General features: G+C 38.2%; 1 protein-coding gene and 1 long non-coding RNA gene across 2 annotated transcripts in view; one reads left to right on the forward strand and one right to left on the reverse strand.

Moving 5' to 3' along the window:
- IMPG1 (interphotoreceptor matrix proteoglycan 1) overlaps positions 1-24127 on the forward strand; it is a 52639-nt gene that overhangs the window by 24217 nt on the left and 4295 nt on the right. Inside the window, exons 9-17 of the mRNA XM_090136712.1 lie at positions 1348-1368; positions 2739-2992; positions 4444-4520; positions 5023-5560; positions 16947-17515; positions 18436-18655; positions 22233-22443; positions 23453-23629; positions 23742-23926. Of these exons, the coding sequence (XP_089992838.1) occupies positions 1348-1368; positions 2739-2992; positions 4444-4520; positions 5023-5560; positions 16947-17515; positions 18436-18655; positions 22233-22443; positions 23453-23629; positions 23742-23926 (2252 nt within the window). The remainder of the gene's footprint in view (positions 1-1347; positions 1369-2738; positions 2993-4443; positions 4521-5022; positions 5561-16946; positions 17516-18435; positions 18656-22232; positions 22444-23452; positions 23630-23741; positions 23927-24127) is intronic.
- On the reverse strand, positions 12111-21531 carry LOC149919135 (uncharacterized). Its single transcript, XR_016464810.1, has 3 exons — positions 21435-21531; positions 14854-14971; positions 12111-12288 (listed from the first exon to the last, which is right to left on the reverse strand). It is a non-coding gene; the product is annotated as an uncharacterized LOC149919135 (long non-coding RNA).

The raw sequence follows: 24127 nt of genomic DNA on the forward strand, positions 1-24127 counted from the left end.
AACGTAAAATTGAAATTAAAAGAGAAGGAAGAGACAGAAATATATGGGCTTATGGCATAGCATTAGGAACATTCAACTTGTAATACATAACAGATGATGAAAAACTTTTGTATCAAAATGAAATTTTAGAAAAGCATTCTTTTTCCTGGCTGAATGTGGCTATGGGCAGCCTAGTCTAGTAGTTGGTGACTCTGAGCATGGCAGGGGAGTTAAAGCTAGATTATAATTATGGTCCTTTTCAACACAGGCCACTCTGATTCTATGATTCCTAGCTTTTTGCTCATAAAATTGCTTGTAAATAGGAAAGAAAAGAGCAAACAAAAGTGAAAATGATTTGCATATCATTTTGATAATTAAAGTAAGAAAAGAAAAAGCTGGCTACTGCATAACAAGCAAATATCTGCAATAGCACCTTACAGATACAACTTACATTAAGTAATCTCAGTTCTGACTCTAAGAGATCTGTAATCTATTTCTGCTTAGTATCGCATTCTTAGCTCTCTGTAACTGATAAGAAAGTACATTCATCAATGTGAATGACCAGACCTGCCCATCACCCAGTGATTTACTTAGCTAAGTGCACAAAAACAGGCCTTAGATATGTTGCTGTCCACAGAATCACAGAATCACCAGGGTTGGAAGGGACCTCAAGGATCATGAATCTCCAACCCCCCTGCCACATGTAGGGCCACCAACCTCCCCATTTAATACTAGACCAGGCTGCTCAGGGCCCCATCCAATCTGGCCTTGAACACCTCTAGGAATGGGGCATCCATTCTCCTTTGACCGTATCACCACATTTATTTGCAGCACTTTCCACAAAGCAATATGAAAAGACAGCATTAGTGATGTGCCAGAGAATTCATCAAGGGAGATGAGGACAAGAAGGTCAACATAGGCACGTCCTTCAAAGTGATTAATAGATCATTACTCCTGTGACTAGGATGAGAGTAGGTACAATGTGCAGTCACAGTAACAGTTGCTTCTACTGTCAAAGGTGTTCATTACCACTGTAAAGAAATGATAAGCAATGCTCAAATTGCACCACTGGTAGTGAAAAATAGGAAAGCTATTTCAAATATTTCAGACTGTCAAGATAAACTAAAATTCCTGTTTTTCTACTCAAAACATGATGTTTTCCTCTACTTTGAAGGGAAAAAGAGCAATGATGGAGAGCAGGCTGTCATTTTCACACAGAAATAAAAATCATAGGTAATGCATAGAAGACAAATTGTCAGCAGATATTTTTGATGTACAACTGATTGATTTACCAGTATATATAACTCTTCATTTCTTTTTCTTTTGCAATCCTCTATGGTACTCTTTTTTTTCTGGGATGAAATGAAGGCAGAAGAAGGAGAAAGATGGGTAATTTGCCTCTAATTCATAATGAATTTTGATCATTTTATAGTCTAAGAAATTAAGACAAATCAATAAATAGTATTTATCTTGTTGTGACCAAGTGAATTGATTTGTGTTCTGTTCAAGTACAGAATTTGTGACATAAAGCAGCAGGGACAGCTTTCACTTTCATCTGCAAGATTCATATAATCATGCCTGTCAGGATGTCTCTCAAGGAAAGGAAATTGCCAGACATAAGAAAATTTACATTCAGATGTTAAAACATTTCTATCAGTCATAAACTTAAAAAAAAAAAAAAAAAAAAAAAAAAAAACTGCTGCATATTAAATTTTCAGTTTTGATCATTTGTGTGTTTCCACACAAAATGTTATCTTCAGTAAGTATGCAGGATTTGCTTAGTTACCTCTGTTACGGCAAATAGAGTGGCAAAGAGACTAGTTACTAGCTTCATAAAATGCAGGGAGCTATTCACTTGTAATACAACTATGGGTGCTTGTTTTGCTTAGAAATGCTGCTGGGGAATAATATTTATGGCAGATCCTAGAATTCCTCTTTTACTCCTAGTTTTAATAGAAGGATTTTCTACTTCTTTTCCCAAATTCTTGCAACATCACATAAACAAAAATACATAGCATATACTAGATAAGGCGTACTTCCTTTATCTCCAAATATTTGATATTGTAGAAAACAACAAATGTTTTACTTGTTCTTTTTCATGTTAATTATGTGAATTTACAATTTGTGAAAAGCGATGTATCAATAATTTAGAAGATTCAAGTCTTCTGTTAAGCAAGTAAGAAGCTATGCATACTCATTTGAATTTTGAAAGGCTGTTCCCCATTGTGAAATATTATTTTCTTGCCAAATAAGCTAACTTTCCTGACTTGTTTCATTAAAAAAAAAAAAAAAAAAAAAAGCCCTAGATCTGATAGGGTTTTTTCTTATCTGTAGTTTTATGAACTTTTAAATCCCTTTTGGTACGTTCCTGTATGATTGGTAGGTGAATGTTGCTTCTTGTAACTGCCAGCATGCATTTATGATTGTTTAAATCAAAAATCAACTGTGTCAAGCAATATTACCAGCACCACAGGTTTCTGAGTAGTCATCTTAAACTGGATTATGTTAGAATATTTTTTATAATTTTATTCAATATATGAAGTTTAATTTAAAAGTATGAACAGAAGGAGAAAAGGTTTAGGCATGGTAAAAGTAATTTGAAGATTACAGTATCATTAGAAAGCAGTGTATTTGTGTTATTTTTGCAGTAGAGAATACATTGTGGTTGCATGAATTTTTTGTTTGCTTCTTTGTAAGATCAGCCTTCAGGCAGTAACTGATTTTGCTGCACTGGACACTTTTGCATCTTCCCTTTGCAGGTCAAGCAGCACTATAGCTCGATACATGGTAAACTTTGAGAGAGATGGCTCAGAAATCAGAAGCACTGCAGATGATATCTCAACTATTGGATCAAATAAGGTTGAAAATGAAAAAGCACCACTCTCTGCAAAGGAAGAGAGGGAAATATCAGCAACCAAGCTCACGGTAACAGACCTTCAGCAGCTGGTTGCTACAGCACTCCATGAAGACAGGTCCCTACCAGTGGACCTCGGGACACTTCGGTTTACTGACGGTCAGTAGGCAGACCAATACTGGGCACAAGTCTGAACCTTGCCCTTGCAAATTTATGCAGTTTCAGTACAGTGTCCTTAGCTTTGTTCAAGGTGACTTTCATTTGATGTACCTACGTCTCCTAAGTGCTGCAAAATAGTTAAAGAATGCACAGATCAAAGTTTGTAACAAAATACAACTGTGTGTTTAAATAGTCAGACTTCCACTCATATTAGCGTTTCCATTTGTTTATAAAATCTTCATATTAGCGGGTCTGTTTCCATTTGTTTATAAAATCTGGATATTTTCCACACTATGGCAAACCAGAGAAGAAAAAATAAGAATAGCTTGAATATTCACTAAATCGTTCTGAATTCCCAGTATGGACAAACACCTTTCTTTAATAACATAAAAAGTAAGGCATTACTCTAACCTAAATTTAGCTTTCTAACAGCTAAACCTCTATTGCAAGCAAGCTCCATAACCTCCTGATGGAGAAACAGAGAGGGACAGGCACCTTAAAGGGCAGAGATGAATACAAGTTTAAGATTTAAAGCAAGGGGAATACAAATTTAGAGTACTAATAAAAATGGGTGAGAATAGCCCTAGCTGAAGGGCTGCATCTAGTATAGTACTACAGCTAATAAATACCCCCTTATAGTCAATCAATAATTTTTTCAAACCCAGAAAAGCCCTAGCTTTGGGGAGGCGAGTTGAAATCAGGGAAATAACATTGAAGTGTTCCTCATATGTATGCTTGTCAAAATGACATTAAAACACAAACCATCTCATAGCTTTACTGTTTCATTTACAGGCAGCAGAATCTTCTTCCCTCTAAAAAAATATGAAGATGAATTAATATTTTCTATAATATTAAAATATCATATTTTAATATAGATTAAAGGTGCCAATCCAAATTTTCATGGATATAGAACACTTAAATAGTGTCTATTTTTAATCAACTTTTTCCCTCTAGTTATGTTTAATAAACAGTTTTAGAAAAGCAACATGGATGTATGTGTACTTGAAGAGCTCCTCTGTGAGGGTTAAAGCAGTGCTAAAGCCAAAACGCTGAGTAGCAATGGTGTGGACTCCTGGTAAAACTGAAAGCAATTTGGGCTTAATGAACAGCACAGTGTGATGAATCATCATAAGCCATGTGAGTGTAACTGAGTGGTTCAGCTAATTTTAACCATTCATCCAGCTATGCCCAGTTCAGTTCTCTGCAGCCCTCTCCCATTCATACTAAATAAAGAATACAAAATACTATATAAATATATAAATAGTATATAAATCTCCTGCTTTCTTCATAATTACCAGTGAAATTTGAAATTTATGCCTCTCTGTTCTTAACATGGACTTTTAAAAAACATCTTTTTAATGGAGAATAGTTTTAATACATTTTTCCTCTGTGTCAGAAGAGTTTTCAGTGTGCTATTGCTGAAATATTGTTTGTTTTCTTTTTTTCCCCAGAACCTATTCGACCATCAAGTGATTTTGATAATGACATCCAAGGCATGGTCACTATTCCTCTGGCAGGCCCTGATTTGGTGAGTTAATTGCATCCCTTTATTTTGTCTATTTCTTCATGAGAAATGACATTAAGCTCAAGAAAGTGCTTGTAAATAGACAGTAAAATGCTCTTTTGCAAAAATACGTATCTGTCTTTTATATATGCTATAACAATGAGTGCTGTGGTGATATAGTGCAAGAAGAGATATGGTTTAGAGCATTCACAGGTGAATATTACCACTTGATTGCATTTTCCATTTTTAATTGAAAATAAACAACTGCTCACCAGTTCAGTAGTGCATCTCAATGAGAGGAGAAAAATTGACAGGGGGAGAAAAGGTCATCTTTCTTTGACTGCATTTAAAACACCAGGCAATGTGGTTGGGATCACATGCATATGTCAGACCTTTGGTGTATCCTATCTAGTTCATGCTGAACTAGATTCCCATGACTAAAGATTATTGGCTGTTTTAGCAGTGAAAGTTAAACAATAATGAAAACTACCTTTAAAATCTGCTTCCCTCTGAAATCCTTTCTTAGGATGACACCATAAGTGCGGAACTTCCACTGGTTTATCCCAGCCCAGCAACAGTGGACCAAACCAGAGGCTTCTTTGTTGATGAATTTACAACTGGAATCTCTGCTCTAAGCAGAGAGATTGGTGGACCTGAAGACTTTGATAGTAATTTTATTACATCTGAACCTGCATTCCCTACCAAGCCCTCCAGAGAACCACCTCACGACAAATCTCCAGACACAGAAGATATCACTACTGATTACCAACGATTCACAGTGCCTTTCAGTGCTCTGGTTAGCACAGACAGTCCTCCAAAGCCAGAGGATTCCTACCTGCCTCCTCCAGCAGATGAGTCAGAGAGCAATGACTTGATCACTGATGACAGTGAGTCTCCAACAGAGCAGGTTATCACGCTGGCAGTTTACACCACAGGTAGTTTTACCCTACCTACTTTCCTGCAAGCCACAGATGAGCATACTGAAGCTGAGATGAAGAAAGAACTGCTTGGAGTAACAGAACCACCCTTCAAAGAAGCTGACGGAGACAGTCTGTCTGGACAAGGTAAGATGCAATAGACCTTTCCAAAAGAAAGAGTAGGAGAAATGTTGTTATTAAACATACAGTCACATGTAACTACAGGAAATATTCTTTTAACTTTTCACTTTCAGTTGTGACACAAATATTTCTGTGCCATCAAAGAGAAAATCGTACTTTGCATTTTTGAAGCAAACAAGAAACAAGCAAAAAATAAACCACAAATGCTAAACCATAAGGAAATAAGGCAGGATTTGTATTGTGGTAGAATTTCAAACTGAAAGAGCAAAAAGACATACTGGAAAAAAAAAATAATAATAATGTCAATCCCAGCTAACACAAACAAGAACTATTACAGCATTTAAAAAACAGAAGGTAAATTACTGTGACTTCTATAGGCAGATCTGGATGATAGCCATAAGAATATAATGAAATAATATATTCCAAGCAAGGAGTACTGTGTATCAGAAAAGACTACATTTCTGCAGATCTGGAGAAAATACTTCTTAAAAATTACTATTTTCCATGTGTTTACTCAGTCTTTTCCATTCAGTAGGGTTTTTAATGGCACTCAGAGGTATGAGGAAAAATAATTGATAATGATAATGAATCAGAAAATGTATGTGTGCTTATATCTGGATGGAGAAAAGTCTGCATAATCTAAGCCTTAAAATGAAAAATATATGTTAGCCATGTTTCCCACACGTGATGACCATGCAGATGAAACAAGTTAGGACAAAGACACCAGGATCAGATCAAGGACACAGGTATATTAAAATTTTCTCTAGAGCCACAGAATATCAGTAATCCCAAAGTCTCCATCACCATCAAGGCATGGAAAAACAAGAGAGATACTTCAGGATACTGTGGTGTAGCAGCCGCCTCCACTGGCAAAGCAATCTGAGCTACAACTGCTGCCATTGCACTCCAGCTTCACCAGTCTACTCCCTCTCCTGTTCCCAAGCCCGCTCTCACCAATTCTGCATGCCCAGAAATTGCAAAGGGGTTCCTTCATCCCTTCTGCCCAGCATCAGCCTGTAAGCCAAAGAGGCAGTGATTGCACTGCTGACCAGAAATACCCAGCTGCATGATGGAAGCATCATTCACTGGGGCCTGCGCAGCAGAAACATGAGAGGCGTGGAATGGCCATTTTGTGTTATATCAGTAGGACTGTACTTTCTGGGTGCAGTAAGTACCTAGATGAGCATCTAAGAAGAAAGAATATAAAAGCTGCCACTTGAGGCAGGGAAGAGCCCAGCGGTGTGCATGGTCATGTTACTGCACCTGGTAGCTTCTCTGGTAGCTGGAGTTAGCTGCTGGTACCTTTTTAATCATTATAGTTCTGTTGCACAAAATGCACAGGATTACCTTCTGCTGAAAAGCGTATTCTCATACACACAGAACAATGGATGCATTCTTTTGTGTTTTTTCCCCTAACTTACCACATGCCATGAGCAAGCACAGCTCTTCGTCACTGCATATGCAGGTTTATTACAGCACTGAGTTAAGGATTTGCCTGTATACAAAGAGTTTTGAAGTGAAAGAAAAGCAAATACTTCATCATTAGCAGAGCGACTTAAAGATTAGAAAAATATTTCTTATAAGAATTAACTGTGAAATGTTCCTGAAATGAAAGTTTGTGATGGAAAGTGTTGAAAGCAACAATTTTCACTGTGTACTGACAAGTCTTACAATGCTGCTGCTAACAGTACAGCAGGGAGAAGACCTATGAACTTTCGTTCTATTCACTCATGGGATCAGGGATGTGTAATAAAGCGTGTTTGTTCTACATTTTGCTAAATAGCTGAAAAGCCTTATAGCCTTGCATCTCCCAGTGACTGGAGAAAAGCAGTTAGGACTGTTTCACCTACCAGAGATGCACAGCAGCACATGCTGAGGATCTTAGGTCTTTTATTTTCCTTCAGGAACTGTGAAGAGCTTGTTTACTGCAGTGTTTTCCAGTTACTGCCTGAGTGCTTTTGACTGGATGGGAGCAAGAGACAAACCTCCCTCTGGCCCCAAGGTTAGAGCTTGCTTGACTGTTCCCAGGTGGCAGTGCAGGAGAACCCTTCACTTGGCTCTCATAAAGGTTTCAGGTCAAAGCTAAATGCTGTGCTTCTAAACCATCCTCAGACACACTGCATTGCATAGTTTAGTGACTAGCAATTCCATGAGGCAAATATCAGGAAATTTTAGGAAGTATACTGCAAATAGAAAATTGACTATTAGAAGATATCCAGATTTTGTTTGCAAGTTTTTCTCATATAGTTTTAAATTCATTGGGAAGGAAAAAAAAGGAAAAGAAAAAAGAGAGAGGAAAAGGCTCGTGCTTCCTCCTAAAGCCATTACTGTCTGTGCCCACACAGCATTTAATTTTTCACTTAAAACTTACACTTCTGTGAGTCCTGTGAGTGCAGATTTGATCTTTTGGAATGAACCTTTTAATCACTACTTTCAAAAATTATTTGTTGTGGAGCCTATCAATCTGCAAAGCAGAATAAACTGCTTAGAGCTGTAAAAAAAAATGAAAGCTTCCCCCAGAGAAGGGCCACCACCTCGCTCCTCCTTGTTAAGAACAAATTCTGTCTAAAATAAGCATTGGCATATAGGAACTTCATCATCACTTCTGCAAATGAGTAGCAGGAGAAACGAAAAAAAAATCTTCTTTCTCCAAAAAGGTGGGATGCCACATTAGCAGTGACACATAGCTGTATTATATTTGCTTAAAATCTTCTAGTATGCAAAACAACATCAACAGAAGAGAGACACTGAACATTTACTGAGTTCTTAAAAGACTAAGTAGTGCACAGTCTTTAAAACTTTTTTTTATAGTTTTTTTGGAAGTACTGTATGCAGCAACTTATCTATTCTTTTATTTTCCTAGCTATTGCTTATTTTATAGGAAAAATAGATAAGGAAGCTTAACAAAATTCATTATATAATTTTTATGAAAGTCAGTAGTACTGATGATATTAACTGCAATATTGCAAGTAAAATTAATGACAAGCAGGTATAGACTTTTTGCCACTTTGTGCTTGGCTACTTCATTTGAGAGTTGCATTTCTTATCAACCTTTAAACTTTTAACTACTGCTGGTGTGAAAGAGCAAAAACTACTTACGCCGTTCAGTATGAGGCTGGACAGCTTGCAATTCTACTGCATTTGTTCCCAGCCATTTCCCTGGGCTAGAATACAAATTACGGACATCTAGAACTTAATAAAACTTTAAATTTACTCACATTTATTATGAAGGAAAGAGATGGCTTGCAATAATAGCTTAGTCTGTTATTCTTTTTTGTGTCCCTATCAGCTTTATGTTTCACAGATGAACTTAATTGCACTAGTTATCACCTGTGCATAACTAAAGACCGTGCATTACTACAGAGTCCTCAGCACTGTGAGGCTGAAATCCACTCTAGCCACTTTAATTGTGTCCACCTGAAGTCTTTGTGCAAAGGAATATAAAAAAATTATTTCATAGCTCGCAGAAAGATCTGCAAGCCCACACACAGAAAGTTCTCCATACAAGATCTAGGGAAAGGAGAATAAAAGCAGGAAGGAGTTAAATCAGTGAGAGGTGCTTTTAAGACATGAGGGATGGGATTAGTCAGGTGTGGGCAAGCAGTGGGAAGAATAATCTAGAAGCAGATGTGAGGCTTCTTTTAGGTGATACAGTACTCATTCGAGGTGATGGTGATGTCCATAGACAGTAAAAGGCAGGCCAGTGAGATTTAGAGAAACTTTTTGACCAGATAGGATAGTAATTACTGCAACCTTTGAAGCAGCCTAGATCTATTAGGAAGACGTAAAGCTACATTTTGAATAAGCTTAAAGTGTGAATTTCAAATTATGTTTTGAGATTTCCTAGTAACACTAAGAGAAAAACCTTCATACAAATGTCCAGTCCTCTTATTGGAAAGTTGCCTGGCTATGGGATTTAAACTTTAAGTAATTATAAAAAGGGTTTTCTTCGCTCTAGCACCTTCAAAGTCTGGGTTTTCATTTTCTATTTATAAATAGTGCAAACAAAACTGCTCTTTTCTACTAAGGTACCTGTTCAATGTCGTCTAGAATTCTTCCTCTGGAATCAACTCATCTCTCCTTTTTCTTTGCGGTTAAATTTCTTCTCCCTTTCTTTCCAGTCTTCTCATGAGTCTACCTAATGCAATGTGATTATTCAGAAAGGAGTGCTAGATGTGTTCTTATTTAAAAATCCAAGAATATTCCAGTAGTAAAACAATGCAAATAAAGGTAAAAACAGATAAAGGTGTTCATGAAGTCTGCAATAACAATAATGAAATACTTTTATTCCTAAACAGTATGAAGAATTTTAAATTGCAATTGTTTTGACAATAGCCACTTACAGTTCATATAACCCAGGTAAATGGTAATCCACAAATCCTGACTATCGTGGGGGAAGAACTACTTCTAGAGATGTTGTTACAGAAATACTGGAGAAAATGAAACTAGTGCTAAAATACTTCAGCTTTTTTGTCATTCTCATATCTTGATCTCATCAACCTGGATCACCCTCAAGAAACACTTTCAGTGAAGATAACTCTGCAGAGTGTATCACAGTGTTTTTCCTGCGAGGAAAAAAACCCACACTGATGTGTAGATGGTTGCAATATATCTGCATGTGTAGCTGGTAAGAGATGTGTTCCTTTTAGTAATTGCTCTCATATTTTATACAGCCCTGTTGTGAGGCATCCTATGGTTTTCTCTTCCTGCCCAGCAGTTAATTCAGTTGTACACTCCTTCTCTCTCACTACTATTTTGTAGCAATCTCTAGAAAAACTCAGTTTTCTGGATGTTTGGGGATTCTTTCTGCCACTGGTTCATTCCCAGCTGCTTGTAGGCCATCTATGGTTAGCACAGCTCTCTATTTGGCATAATCAACATTGTCATGGAAATGAAACAGCCATTACTTCTTACAAGAACATCCCCAGGTGTTTTGGGTACTGGAATTCATCTCTACTTTGTGCCAGGAATTCACACGGCTGTTTATACAAGGTAAGGACTCTTTTCCTTGAATGTTTTTCTGTTTTTCCCTGCATGTTTTCTTTGACATTAAACTGACAGACTTTTTTCCACATTCTCCCTCATCAGATTCTCTTGATGCCATTTCACTTGTAACATCAGATGTGCAAAGAATGCTTTTCGTGAAGGTGCTGCTTTAGCCTGATGCTTGGAAGAGTGAACAGGTAGGTTTAGCTGTGTAATCCTCTCAGGCAATATATACAATAGCAAAAAAGTTATCTGTAAATTGAAGATGAGGTTGAATGCAAAACTTTCAGCAGGCCAATAATAAGATATGATAGGCTTAAGATTTGTTCATCATATATTCACAATTTAATTATGTAAGTTAAATAGTCAGAGTACTACAGATATCCTGAAGAGTCCCAAAGAGTATAGGTTGGTATACCACAGCAACTGGTAACAACCAGGTATTGTTTTTAGACCTTGAAACTCCCAAAGAACAGTGCTCTGGTTATTTTGTGCTGCACCAACCACAGTGATCCTTTAACAGGCACAATCATCCCTAAAGCATCTGGTCCAAAATCATTATCCATGTCACTAAAATTGAAACACATAAAATAAAACCAGCAGGATCTTCTCAGTTAGATGCCTTCCATCTCTCTCTTACTTCTTCCATAGCAAAACTATGATAAAATCAAATTGTGTATATCTGAGATGCACCATAAGAATAAAGTAGTCCTCACTGTGACCTTCATTCCATTAATTCTATGTTTTTCAAACCACAATATGAAAAAAAATGTATTCAGTGTTTAAACTTTTCTTTGCAAGTCTAAAAGCACTCATTTGATGACAAAATTTTAAGATAATCTCAGATTAAACTTTCTAATTTTATGTTTTTCTTCTCTGTTTTTAGGTCCTTGGGTCAACATGTTACTTGAACATATATCATGCGCCTTCTGTGCTCTTTTTACTATTTTGCAAACTAATAAACTTGTCTGATGGTCCCATGACCTACAAAAATTTGTTCTTCTACTTTTTTTTTATTGCACAGTAGTGGGAAACATAGGAATTGAAGAGGAATTTGGAGGATACTTCCAATTCTGAAGGATAGGTAGCATAATTTTTCAGAATATGTTTCTAATCATTCTAAAGTAAAATAAATAAAAGATAGTATTCCCAGCTGTGGGATCTCAATTTAAGGAGCTCCAAAATCATGTCAGTGGCATGCAGCAGTATGTGTGGCATTTTGCTGTCTGTTTCTATATGATTTCTGGTTTCTAAAGCTTTAGGTTGTTGTCACACAGTTTCTTGTTTAAAACTCACAAGGTATTTTTTCCAATTTAACTTTAGAGCCATCAACAACTGGAATAAGAACTGTTAATCCATCTGAAGCTATGGTTTTAAGCAAGATGTTTTTTATTCAAATTTGACTCTGTTTCTTTGTAAAAGCATATTCATATTTGCAAATTCAGTGCTTCTCAGTTGTTTCTCTTTTTATTTCATTAATGCGAATACCAATCAAGATCAGACATCTCAGTTTCGTTTAGTATTTAGTTTACTTAAGGTATATTTTTATTATTTTTAAATGCTAGCAAATATTGCTGAATTTTAATACAGCATGGCTTACAAGAAATGGTAGCCACAGCGGCCTCGGGCAATTTTTCCATGTTTTCACTGTAAAAGAAATGGGTTCAGAAGACAGAGGAAAGGGAATTCTGTTTTCACTGAACACCAGACCTGGTTTCTGGAGGCTTCATACAGACGGAATAACAGCTCTAAAAATTAAAAAGGCAAAATTTGTCATCAGTTATATACCACAAGATATTTGCTGTGACCCATTAGGTTAATGATCTTGTTCCCCTGTTGTTCTCTTAAACCTCATCTTATTTGAGCCTCAGTTAAAAATGGAAGACCTCGAACTCAAATTCAGCACTTTACCTGTTTGTTTGTATATAACATTCCTGCATCCAGGGAATTTGTGGCATTTCAATATGCAGAAAACATGTAAATTTGAATTCAGCTCCTTGCTGTACTGTTCCACCTAATATGTACATCAGCAGAGCTGTCCGTATAGAGATTTTTTACTCTGATTGTGGATTGTTTTAACTGCATACTTTTTCCTTTGTTAGTTATTTTCTTCAGTCAGCTTGGTTACAAATATCTCCACATAAAGTGTTATACTCTCATGTCAGTGGACTTGTAAAATGTGTCCATTTCCAATATGAAATGTCAGTGCTTATTAAGCTCATGAATGAAATGAAATGCCAGGTTCTCCTGATGTACAACCTTCTGGGCATACTTATTAATGCAAAACCACTAGAAAACCTTTCAATTACAATTTGAACTTTTGCAAACAGCAATTCCTTATTCATGGTCAATTTGGAGGCTCTTCCTCACGTAAAATATATAAGAGAACAAACTAATTAGACAAAGTTGTTGAAATGGCAATCGATTTTTTTTTTTTTTTCTGATAAGTAAGTTGAACCTATGCATTTTAATCCTCCAGCTGGGGAAAAATGCCTCCATGTAGAACTCCTGTTACAAAGATTTAGTACAGCAGTGCACCCAAGAAATTGCCTCTTCATTTACTGTTTACATGTCTTTGCCAATAGCAGTTTAATTTTAGATATAAAACTATCTTCAGTACAAAATGGACCTGCCTTGTCCATATAATACATAAAACACCTACAGATTCCACTGAACAACTTTACAGGATGTAAGTAGTGGCTGAGAGTTAGAGTTAAGTTTTTTATTACTGAAGGTAGTATTTAATTCCATGCCATTGTTTAACCTTCAGTGTGGTTCCTCTGGGAGATATGTTTGAGTTCAGCATCTTATTTCACGTTCTCTGTGGGTTTCTTACACCAAGATGATACAGCTGTAGAGTGAGCTGTGTGCTGAAATGAAGTCTGCTGAGACTGATACCTGAACCTTCAGTATTCATGCTTTTAAACTTCTCATAAAATAATTGCTTGTGTATTTTCTGTCCTTCTGTTGTAATAATCTCCCTTAAAAAGGCAAACTGCATAAAGGGTTACCACTAATTGCTCTATGAAGAAGTAGTTTAAATTTGCTTTGAGTTCTATTTTAAAATATGAATGCATACATATATATGCATATATATAAAAGCAGTATTTTAAATGCAAAGGAGTCTTCTGGACTCCAAATGTTTGGGTTGTCTTTATCAAGAATGTTTTTAACTCTCTAAGACTGATCTGATTTCATCTCAATCTCATGCAGACAGAGGAAGAGCTTGGCAAAACCAGTTGCAAATCATTTTACAATATGTGTCTTGTGTAAGCAGTAGCACGACACAGAATGCAAAAAAAGAAGAGTCAGAGACCCTACAACTTGTGCTGCGTTGCAGTGAGTGCTCAGCAGGTTTTTAGGTGAACCCATTTCCTATCACACTGCAATGGACTGCCATAACCTCTGTGCTCTATCACTGTCTCAGCTGGAGAGAAAGTGTCTGGGAGGCAAGAACTGGCAACATATGAGAACTGGTGATGAATGTATCAGGGGTCAATTTGGTACACCCTCAAGGCCTCTTAAGTTACTCTGTAATAAGAGAATGCCAGAAGATATATATAGTTTATGTATAGCTTTTATGTATATATATATATATACACACACACACACACACGCGTGTACAACTACTCATATAGAGATGTATTCCAAATCTGTAATATATGTATGATTATACTTCTTCACACTTGCTGCAGTTTCACAGCTGTTTCAGTACCTACTTCTCCTGCAGTTACATCTTCCTAAAATGTAACCCAACAACTCCATCACAGCCATATGCTCAGGTGTACGTAGTCCTTTCCTTGCTCTGTGGAGCCACTCATTCATCCCATCAGTAGATTATCCTGCATTAATGCCCTGAGCACTAATGCTAAGAAATCTTTCTGGTTTCTCTTAACTAATAAGGGACTCTCACTCCTTATCAGCGTCACAAGTAGCAGCAAGAGCTTTGTAAATGGAGAGCATCACCATGCTTGTTTTGGATGTTTGCCTAATCTGTCTGTATCCTTGATTACACAAGAAACACAAGGACACAAGAGAAAAGTGTCTCAAGATCCTGATGAAGCACTGGGACCTTGAGCTGTGCTGTAGTGTTTGGTGCTTCATGTTCCATCCAGAACCCACGCAGAACCCTGGGTCTGTACAGCACTTTGTTCTTCTCCTTTGCATACTGTCTAGGGTTGCCAGGATGAGGGCTGTTGTCCTTTTATTATATTAGCATCTATTATTACTCATTACTTTTTAAAAACAACCTTAAAATACACTGTGCTATCAGACAGATATTTTTATAATGGAATAATGTTAGCACTACTTACAGATATAGTGGCTGCATACATGGAAACAGCTGCTGTAATGGTCTTTCAGTTTTATCTGAAAACTTCTGGTTCAGCCTATTTAGGTTATTTCTGAAATTATCTCTAGGAGTTCATTTTCCTGCAGAAAAACAAACAAACAAGCAAACAAAAAAGTAGAAATCTATATCTTTCCTATTCAGAGCATACTAAAATCTTACAACAGATATAAAAATGAAGAATTAAGAGAAGGAACACTTGATATTTGAGCATAATTTTGATGTTCTATCGTAAAATGCACAGAACATTCACCAGTGCCAGAACTACGCTTGTCTGCTGGTAGAGTCGAACTATAACACCATGTGAACTGTTTCACTTTCCAAAAAAACTGTCTTAGTTCTCATCACTCTAAACACTTAAAGATGTCAGTGAACCTCAGTAATGCTAAGCAGAGCTGAAAGAATTGATTTAGATAACAAAAATCATGTAAGAGGAAAATTGGGCATCAGATGATCAAAAGATCCAACATATGTTTGGATGGTTATCTTTATTTGAGATAAGTGTTTCTCTGGGGTCTAAAACAGAGAAAAGATGAATGACTGGCTTAGAGGATGCACTTAACTTTTAAATGCCCCTAGAAGTACGATAAATGCCACAACAAGATGTATTCTCAAGATTCCCAAGGAGGCTAAAGCTGAACCAAAAATTAAATCTGGCTCTTTCACAACCCACTCCTATAATCTAACCATTAGTAAGTCATGTGGCTAGCTTAGCAGAATGAGGCTATACATTCCTAAAAAAGCATGCTAACCTCATCCAGTGTACAAAAATGTATGTTACATCAATAAAAGAAAGAACAATGAAAGGGAAGCAGTGTTTTAATAGTGGCTCTATAGAGAAAATAAATAAATAAATAAATAAAAAGAAAATACACTGGCATTAGTCTGCCTAAGTCTGCAGGGAGGAAAGAAAGAGCACATCAAAATACTAGTGTAAACAATATAGGCAGCAATCTTGCCTTAAGGTTTTCTTCGTTGAAAACATACATTTTTTTCTAAAAACAGCAATACAGCAGTAGGTTAGTCCTCATTCAATTTGAAAGCAAAGAAGCAAAAAGGGACACAAAGACCATCCGTGGGCAACTCCTGTGTCGTTTGTGGAATAGTTGCCACCTCTCTTAGTGAGGATTATTCCCAGAGCAAACAATTGTTCAGTTACTTCACTGGCCCCTGAGAGGAAGTAGAGAATGGAATAATTCATTAGTTGGAGGAAAACTGTCCTATCAGCTGATGAGTGATATTGCCCTGCTAGGCTGCTTGCAGTTCAGAATGTGGAGCACCCATAAGTATATTGATGGAAAAGAACAAAGCTATTGAGTAGACATCTGTGGAATAGAGGCCATCATTTTCTGTGAGATCATGGCAGGCAGGTAGCTGAAAGTCACTTTCAGAGTTTCATCACACTTCAGATTCGGATTTCAGGTACATGCATCACAAAGCCTAGGTCCATGCCAAGCCTTAGTGGGAACCTCATGAAATTTTAGCATCAGAGTCAGATAGTGACTTTTTGAGTGCAGCAAATGATTTCTTAGGGTTGGAATTTGTTTTCAATTTGTTTTCACTGCTGCTGTTGTCTTCTAGGTAAATCAAAGGAGATTGCTTCACGATTTTGCTTAATAACGTTTTATGATTACTGGCAACTAATAGCCTTAACCTCTAGCAGAGAGGGGAGCAACAGAATGATTCTGGCATAGAACCGATCCAAGCAGACAACTCGAAGCTGCAATCTACTCTTTCTGTCAATATAAACTGACAGCACAATTATATGCCTTCAAAACAAGGCATTTGGGAATTGCTCAGGAAATACTTACAGGGTGTAATTATTACTTAAACACATCACCTACAGAAATCTCATCACACAAACAAGTGGATGTGGTGTTTCATTCCTGTAGCTCTTCTTTGCTGATGATGAAAATAACATTTTCATGTTTAGGTAGCATTAAGTCTTCCTTTTAAAAATGCTACAGTGGAAATACAAGATAATGTTGGCTCCATGCTTGAGATTTGCTACGCTCATTTTTTAAACTAGCTCTTTGTCTTTCTCCTGTTTTTCTGCAGCAGTGAAGATCATAGATGAACTAGAATCATCAGGTGATGACATTTTGGTTACAACCAGCACATACAAAACGTTGCCTTTCCTTATCGGTTCAAGCGATCTCTTTGCCACGCAGCCGGAGGTCACTTTTACAGGAGCACTGCCACCAGACCAAACTCTACTGCCCACAGTGACCAGCCCATTCTACAGCCATTCTGTTGTCATTGACCAGTCCCCCGAAGTACCTGACACCTCGATGCCAGCGGCTGCCAGCGCTCTTCCTGACCGTGCCAGCACAGCAGTGCAGGACATCGCTGCTGAGTTGGACGGCACTGGTGTGAAGAGCACGGCAGTGCTGGATGAGGCAGAGCATGGCAGTGGCTACATCTCAGTGCAGACAACTGAGCCTGCAGAAGTCACCCAGGCTCCCACACTGAAGTACGTGACCACCAGCTCCATGACAACGGCAGCCAAAGGCAAAGAACTTGTGGTTTTCTTCAGCCTGAGGGTAACCAACATGCACTTCTCCGATGATCTCTTCAACCGGAGCTCGCAGGAATACAAAGCACTAGAACAACAGTTCATGCAACTGGTGGGTGAAGAGCAACTTGAACAACACATGCAGTAGTCAGACGCAGTCTGAAAACACATGCACATCCCTCATCACTAAATTACATTAATTATTGCTCCATAACTCAGGAAAAACAGTAACTAGCTTCTGTGAAAGCTGTACCAAGGGGTTTTGGCAAAGAATTTCTGATTTATGCCAGTTGGCTCAGTCAGCCCTGGAGAGCACAGTATTTTAACTTTTTAGTTATTAAATTTTAGCATCGGGCCCCACTGCAATTCGGTCTGATAAGCAGCACTATTAAGGGACTTATAACCCAGGGATGTTGTCAGGGTGTGAAAAAGCACTCAATGAACTCAATTATTGAAGTGTTTACTTGTTCAAGAGACTCCAGATATATGCCTTGCATGTCATTATCTGGCTTTATCTTAGATTATATCAACAATTCTGAATACATCTAAGACTTGTGTCTCTATGCCAAATTTAAAAATAGCCTCATAAAAGATATCATAGCTTACAAAGGCTAAGCTAGTGATTAAATATGGATTTTCTTTATGGGTACAATAGGGCAACAGGTCAGCTCAGTAGCACACCTGTTATACTATGTCCTAACCTGCCTGGATTGAACATTTGAAAATAATTAGAGTTGGCTTTTGAGTCTGGTGATATTTTTTCTTTCAGATGAATAAGTTCCCCAGCTGCCATGCATTTCATTAGAGGGAAAATTGCTGCTGTCCAACTCAATAAATTATTAAGAAAGACGCAAGAGTCCCAAAAATACCAAAAAATAAAAAAGTGAATTTGGTGGTGAAGTTTAGCAATGATATTAAAATCAGAGAAAAAGCGTGTAACATGTACTTGATAACTAAAATCAACTAGAAGAGAAATTACAGTAGCTAGACATTGACAGCAAGGTAAAATAAAAGCACTCTTTTGTTTTGCAGCTACTTCCATACCTTCAGTCCAACCTCACAGGTTTTAAGCAACTGGAAATACTTAACTTCAGGAATGGAAGTGTGATTGTCAACAGTAAAATGAAATTTGCCAGAACAGTGCCATATAATATCACAGAAGCAGTACATTGTGTTTTGGAAGACTTCTGTGACGCTGCTGCCCAACACCTCAATTTGGAGATTGACAGCTACTCCCTGGATATTGAGCCAGGTAAGATAGCATATATACTAAACCAAAACCTAGCAGCTATTTTTTTTCCCAAATTTTACAGCTTTAGAAAGATTACATGTTTGGAAATAATTATATTATGAATAGCCTTCTAGTGAGTAATCAGAAGTAATACAAAAAAAAAAGATCCTGCAGATTCAGCTATCTGCAGATCCATTTCCATACTATAGTGAAATGCTGAGTGGAGGTGTTGGTCTCTGCACATACACCAACTGCTTTTCAGGTCAAGAGCCAAGTACAGGGAAACAAAACTTAGAGCAATGGCTGGGTGAAGACAGGAATAAAAAAAACCCAACTGTGCAGTTCACAGGAATGACTCATCCAGACCTTTTACCTGAGTAGGTAAAACATCATTTCTGATGATTTTTGCAATGTAAGAAAATCATTGCTTAGGACATCATTAAATCTATCTTTAGAGGGCTATAGATTTCAGGACAGAATGAAAATTTCTAGGAATACTAGGATTCTATAGATACTCACTGTCCTAAATAACAGATAGCTCTCCGTGGGTTTGTGATTCCAGAATCTCTCCTGATTTAAAACCTTCCATAGTCATAAAATAATTTAGGATGGAAAAGATCTTCAAGATCATCAAGTCCAGCCATCCACCTGACCTACCACGTTCCCATCTCTAAACCACGTCCATTAGTGCCATGTGCACATGTGTCTTAAATACCTCCAGGGATGAGGACTCCACCACTTCCCTGGGCAGACTGTTCTATTGGTTGACCACCCACTCCATGAAAGAATTCTCCTTGATATCCAATCTAAATCTCCCCTGGTGAAACTTGAGACTATTTCCTTGTCCCCTGAGAAAAGAGACTGACACCCTCCTCGCTGCAGTCTCTTTTCATGTAGTTGGAGCAATGAGGTCTCCCCTCAGCCACTTCTTCTCTAGAACAAACAGCTCCAGTTCTCTCAGCTGCTTCTCATAACTTTCTTTCTAGTACCTTCACCAGCTTCCTTGCTGCTTTCTGCAGATGTTCAAGCAACTCAATATCCTTCTTGTAGTGGGGGATCAACACTGAACACAACACTCAAGGTGCCAAGTGCAGGAGGACAATCACCTCCCTGCTCCTACTGGCAACACTATTTCTGATAGAAGCCAGGATGTCATTAGCTTTCTTGGCCAACTGGGCATGCTGCTGGCTTGTGTTCAGTCAGCTGTGAGCTAAAACCCTCAGATCCTTTCCTCCAAGCAGCTTTCCAGCCACTCTGCTTCAAGCTTGTAGAGCTGCATAGAGTTCTTATGACCCAGGTGCAAGATCTGCACTTGTCCTGGTTGAATATCTTGTGACTGGACTCAGCCCATCAAACAAGCCTCTACAGGTTCTCCTATCGAGCCTTCCTTTCCCTCAAGCAGATCAATGCTCCCACCCAATTTGATGTCATCTACACCCACCTTGTTATCTCTATACAAATATGCTTCTAAGTCTGAAGAATTTGTTAAGCAGAAGAGAGTCAGTAACAGCATGTCTAGACACCAGTCTAACATGGGAAATTTAGAGTTTTCTGAGTTGCACCTTTTTGGTGCTATTTTTCTGCACTGACTTCTGACAACTTGAGCACAAAATGTCCATTTACTATTCATGCAGACACTTTCTAACCTGTCTGCATTTTAGATATTTCCTTGTGGCCACTAAGATAATCAGATGCGTGTGGAAAAGAAAGTTAAAAAAAAAAAAAAAACAACTACAGTGTCTGAACTCCAGAATGCTGCTGCAATAAACTGATGTTTTACTGAATGAGAGATAAAGGAAAAACTGAACTCTGGGCCCCCATAGGTTCTCTGCTTTGGCAATAAATATTGAATAAATCACGTTTAGAAATTCAGTGTGTTTCCATATGGGTGTTTCATAGCCCCACAGTATTTTTATTTTGTGGAAGGGTGGGAAGTATAGTAAATTAAGGATATGCCAGCAAATTCCTACTTATTGTGAAAATAAGAGCCATCTAGTGGTAACAGCCTTACATCACAATGAAACGCTGATGGGAACTGACAGCCCAAAGCACATAACCAGACTCAGCAGCTTTTACAGCTGTAAAAGGACTAACTACATCAATCATAAATAATAATAAAGAATGATGTAGCAGGCTTTTAAAATATCTGCACTCATTTTGTTTTTTGTCAGCTAAACAAAGTGAAAACACAAAGAAGGTTAAAGAGCACGGCAGGTACAAGGCCCAAAACTTTGTTAAGGGAAATGAAACACTATCACCAAAAATGACCCTTTAAACACAGCACTCTGCTCATGTCTCACTCACCCTGTCACAAAGAAACACTGATATCTTCCATCTTCTTAGTGTTGCAGGACTGTAGCACATGCTGACCGCAGAATGAGAGAATGGCTTGGGTTGGAAGGGACCTCAAGACCCACGTATCCCAGCTCCCTGCAGTGGGCAGAGCTGCCCCCCAACAGCTCGGCTGCCCAGGACCCCATCAAACCCAGCCCTGAGCACCTCCAGAGATGGAGCAGATCTCTGAGTGTTTTTGATTTCTGCAGACCAGTCCTTAAACCAAATTCTTCACCACAGCTAAGAAAAGGTGCATTAACCTCCTTTGGAGAGTTCAGGTCACTCAGGACCTGCTGTGCTATGTAGCCCTGCTCCTGCCTGTCCATCTGCCCTCATTTCCATTCACATGGTCATTATTTTTTGCCTTACTGGATTCACACATCTTATTGAAACAGCGTGCTGATAAAAATAGAGTCTGTATCCCTATACTACTTCTCATCTTCTGCCTTCTATCCATGGGCCTCACCTTATGACGTGCACGAAACTGCCTCCGAGAAACAAGATGGCTGCAGCCTTCCTTCTTACATCTCCATCAGCACTCAGCTGGGCTGAGCTCTGCCTTTAATAGCTCCTTCTGGGTCCTTCATGCCTTTCTAGGAAGAAGCAGAGAATGGGGAAGGAGAAAAAGACTTGTGTGACAGCTGAAGTCAGGGCTTTGCAGTGCCTCTGACCTGGGCCTGCCCAAGGCCCAACATTGGCAAAATCATTTTCATTTAATCTCAAAGAGGCATCCCTGACTAACATCAAATATATATATAGTAAAATAAACACACAGCAAGGTTTTCCCCATGCTAATGCACGTATTTTCTGTGGACAGTGCTGTTATTTCTAGCTTGCAGTCTTCATAGTGTTTGCAATACTCACTAAGATTCTTTCCCCTTGTTATGTCCTAAAGTATGTGCTTCAGATGATTACAGCAGAAACTAGTTCTTAGGAGAGAGTAGCATAGCATCCTTGAGTACAAAACAAGCACTTTAAAGTAAAAAACAAGAATGGATCAAAATATTAAAGTATGAAAAGCCTTGTCAGTGAGACAAAGGTAAAATCACAGGATGGAGTAAACAACTGTACAAGTAAATATAAGCTTTGCATGCTTGCTGGGTCACCCAGAGAAGAAAAATGTGTCCCCTTATGCCATACTATACCCCATTAACATGCACTGTTAAGAAGTGTGCACTGTTTTCCCTGGCTGCCACCCAGCTTGCCAAATACTTGGAGGGTGACATCTCAATGCTCCCATTAATGATTTACTCATCCTTTACAGCTGATCAGGCAGACCCATGCAAATTCATGGCATGTGACGAATTTTCCAAATGCATAATGAATGAGTGGACAAAAGAGGCTGACTGCCTTTGTAAACCCGGTTATGCAAGCCAGGATGGATTGCCCTGCCGGAGCCTGTGCGAAATGGAACCTCATCTTTGTGACAATGGTGGGAAGTGTGAGTTAGTTCCAGGAAGAGGAGCTGTCTGCAGGTAAATAAATGACGCTTAACTGGAACTCTGTTAATGGACCCCTGATTCTATTCCATGAACAAATGAAGCTGAGCATGTACTTTTCAACAGCATAAACTGTGCTGATAAGCCAAGGATTCAATATTCAGACACTTCAACTAACACTGCCACAATTCATTTTCTGCAGTAGGAGTCGCAGAAAAGGGAGTTCAGCACAGTGACTTGCAAGATAGGCCACAGTGCAGCAGCAGTATTTCAGCTGGGAGCCCATCATCTAATAGGGTCCTCCTGAAAGCTCTACTGCAATAGCAAAGCGAGCTTCGAGACCAACACACTGCATAAAATAATTGCTTCCCACTTCAGAAAGGCCCAGGTGCAGAAATTACCAAACCAATGGTAAGAGTAGTAGAAGTTCTAAAAGTAATACACAAAAATTGTGTAAATTATAGCAAAGTACATACAAACTTAATGCTAGTCTCAGACTAACAGCTTCTGCCCATTCATACAGTCTGTATAGTACGTTCTCACCTATGTGGGAGAATTTGTTTGTGAATTTACTCAGAACCACACCAGTTTTTCCACCAACTGGAAACCCTCTGTTCTCATAAAATACAGTAATCTTCTGCTTTGCCTTGAAGAAGTTCTTTATAGTGGAACTCTTACTTGAGACCCTGCTAGTCAGATTAAAGCCACCAGTAAACAGAATATAGGCTTCAGAGGGATGTTCAAGAATTATTCTGAAACACACCTGAACTTCTAAGGTACCACAACACGAATGTTATTTGACCTTCATTAAGTGAACAAAGAACCAATCTGTGGCTTTTTGTTTAACACTCACTGTCATGAATCTAAGAGTGTTTTCCTTCCTCTGTTATGAATCACATTATTTCATAGAGATACATAGCAACGAATTGTATTGTGAATATTGTGCTTGTATTTAATTGCATGTTCGCCTTTGTTTTCATCTGAGGTATTCTGCATTTTCTGCCCTCAAGTTCTGTATATTTGTCTCTTCCTCTCCCCATTTTAGATGTCCTGTACGCAGACACAAGTTTTACCAAGAACAGCGCTGTGAAAAATTTGCTCCAGAACCCACACAACCCTTCACTTTTAAGCCTGTCATTCTTGGCTCACTGAGCCTTGCTTTTCTTTTCATCATTTTAATTGTTAAGTTAAGAAGAAAAAGCAAAAGAAACTCTAATTTGGAGTAAGCGGCTCATGATCTTTTTCCTCACGTTTCAAAAAAAAAAAAAACCCTTCTTTTTTTTTTAAATTTTGCAATTTGAAATTTACCTAAACAAAAATGTTCTGCATTGTAGAAGGCCCACTCTCAGCAGCCGCAATTCAGAAAACGCTGCAAGGATTAACTCCGCTTTCGAACGCGATGAAGCCATAACTAGCTTTTGCCACACGGTTTGTAGTGTAAGTGCTTGTGCCAGTAGCTCCTCAGAGACCACTGACCAAGAAGCATTACACAGACTTGAAAACACAATTCAGTACGGAGGTAAAATGCATGGAACTTCTTTCCTCAGCACATAGCACCACTCAAATAACAGCTCCATCTGCATGTCTTACCTCTATAAATAAATTAAATCTGATTTTAAGCTCTTGCTCAGCAATTTCAGAACTAAAAACACTAAGTTGGGTATTTACTTTTCACATTTACTGTCTTCTTTGTTTCCTAATAGAGCGTAGAAGCGCTTAA

This window comes from Phasianus colchicus, chromosome 2 (assembly GCF_987193195.1).
Source record: "Phasianus colchicus chromosome 2, bPhaCol1.hap1.1, whole genome shotgun sequence".
Lineage (NCBI taxonomy): Eukaryota > Metazoa > Chordata > Aves > Galliformes > Phasianidae > Phasianus > Phasianus colchicus.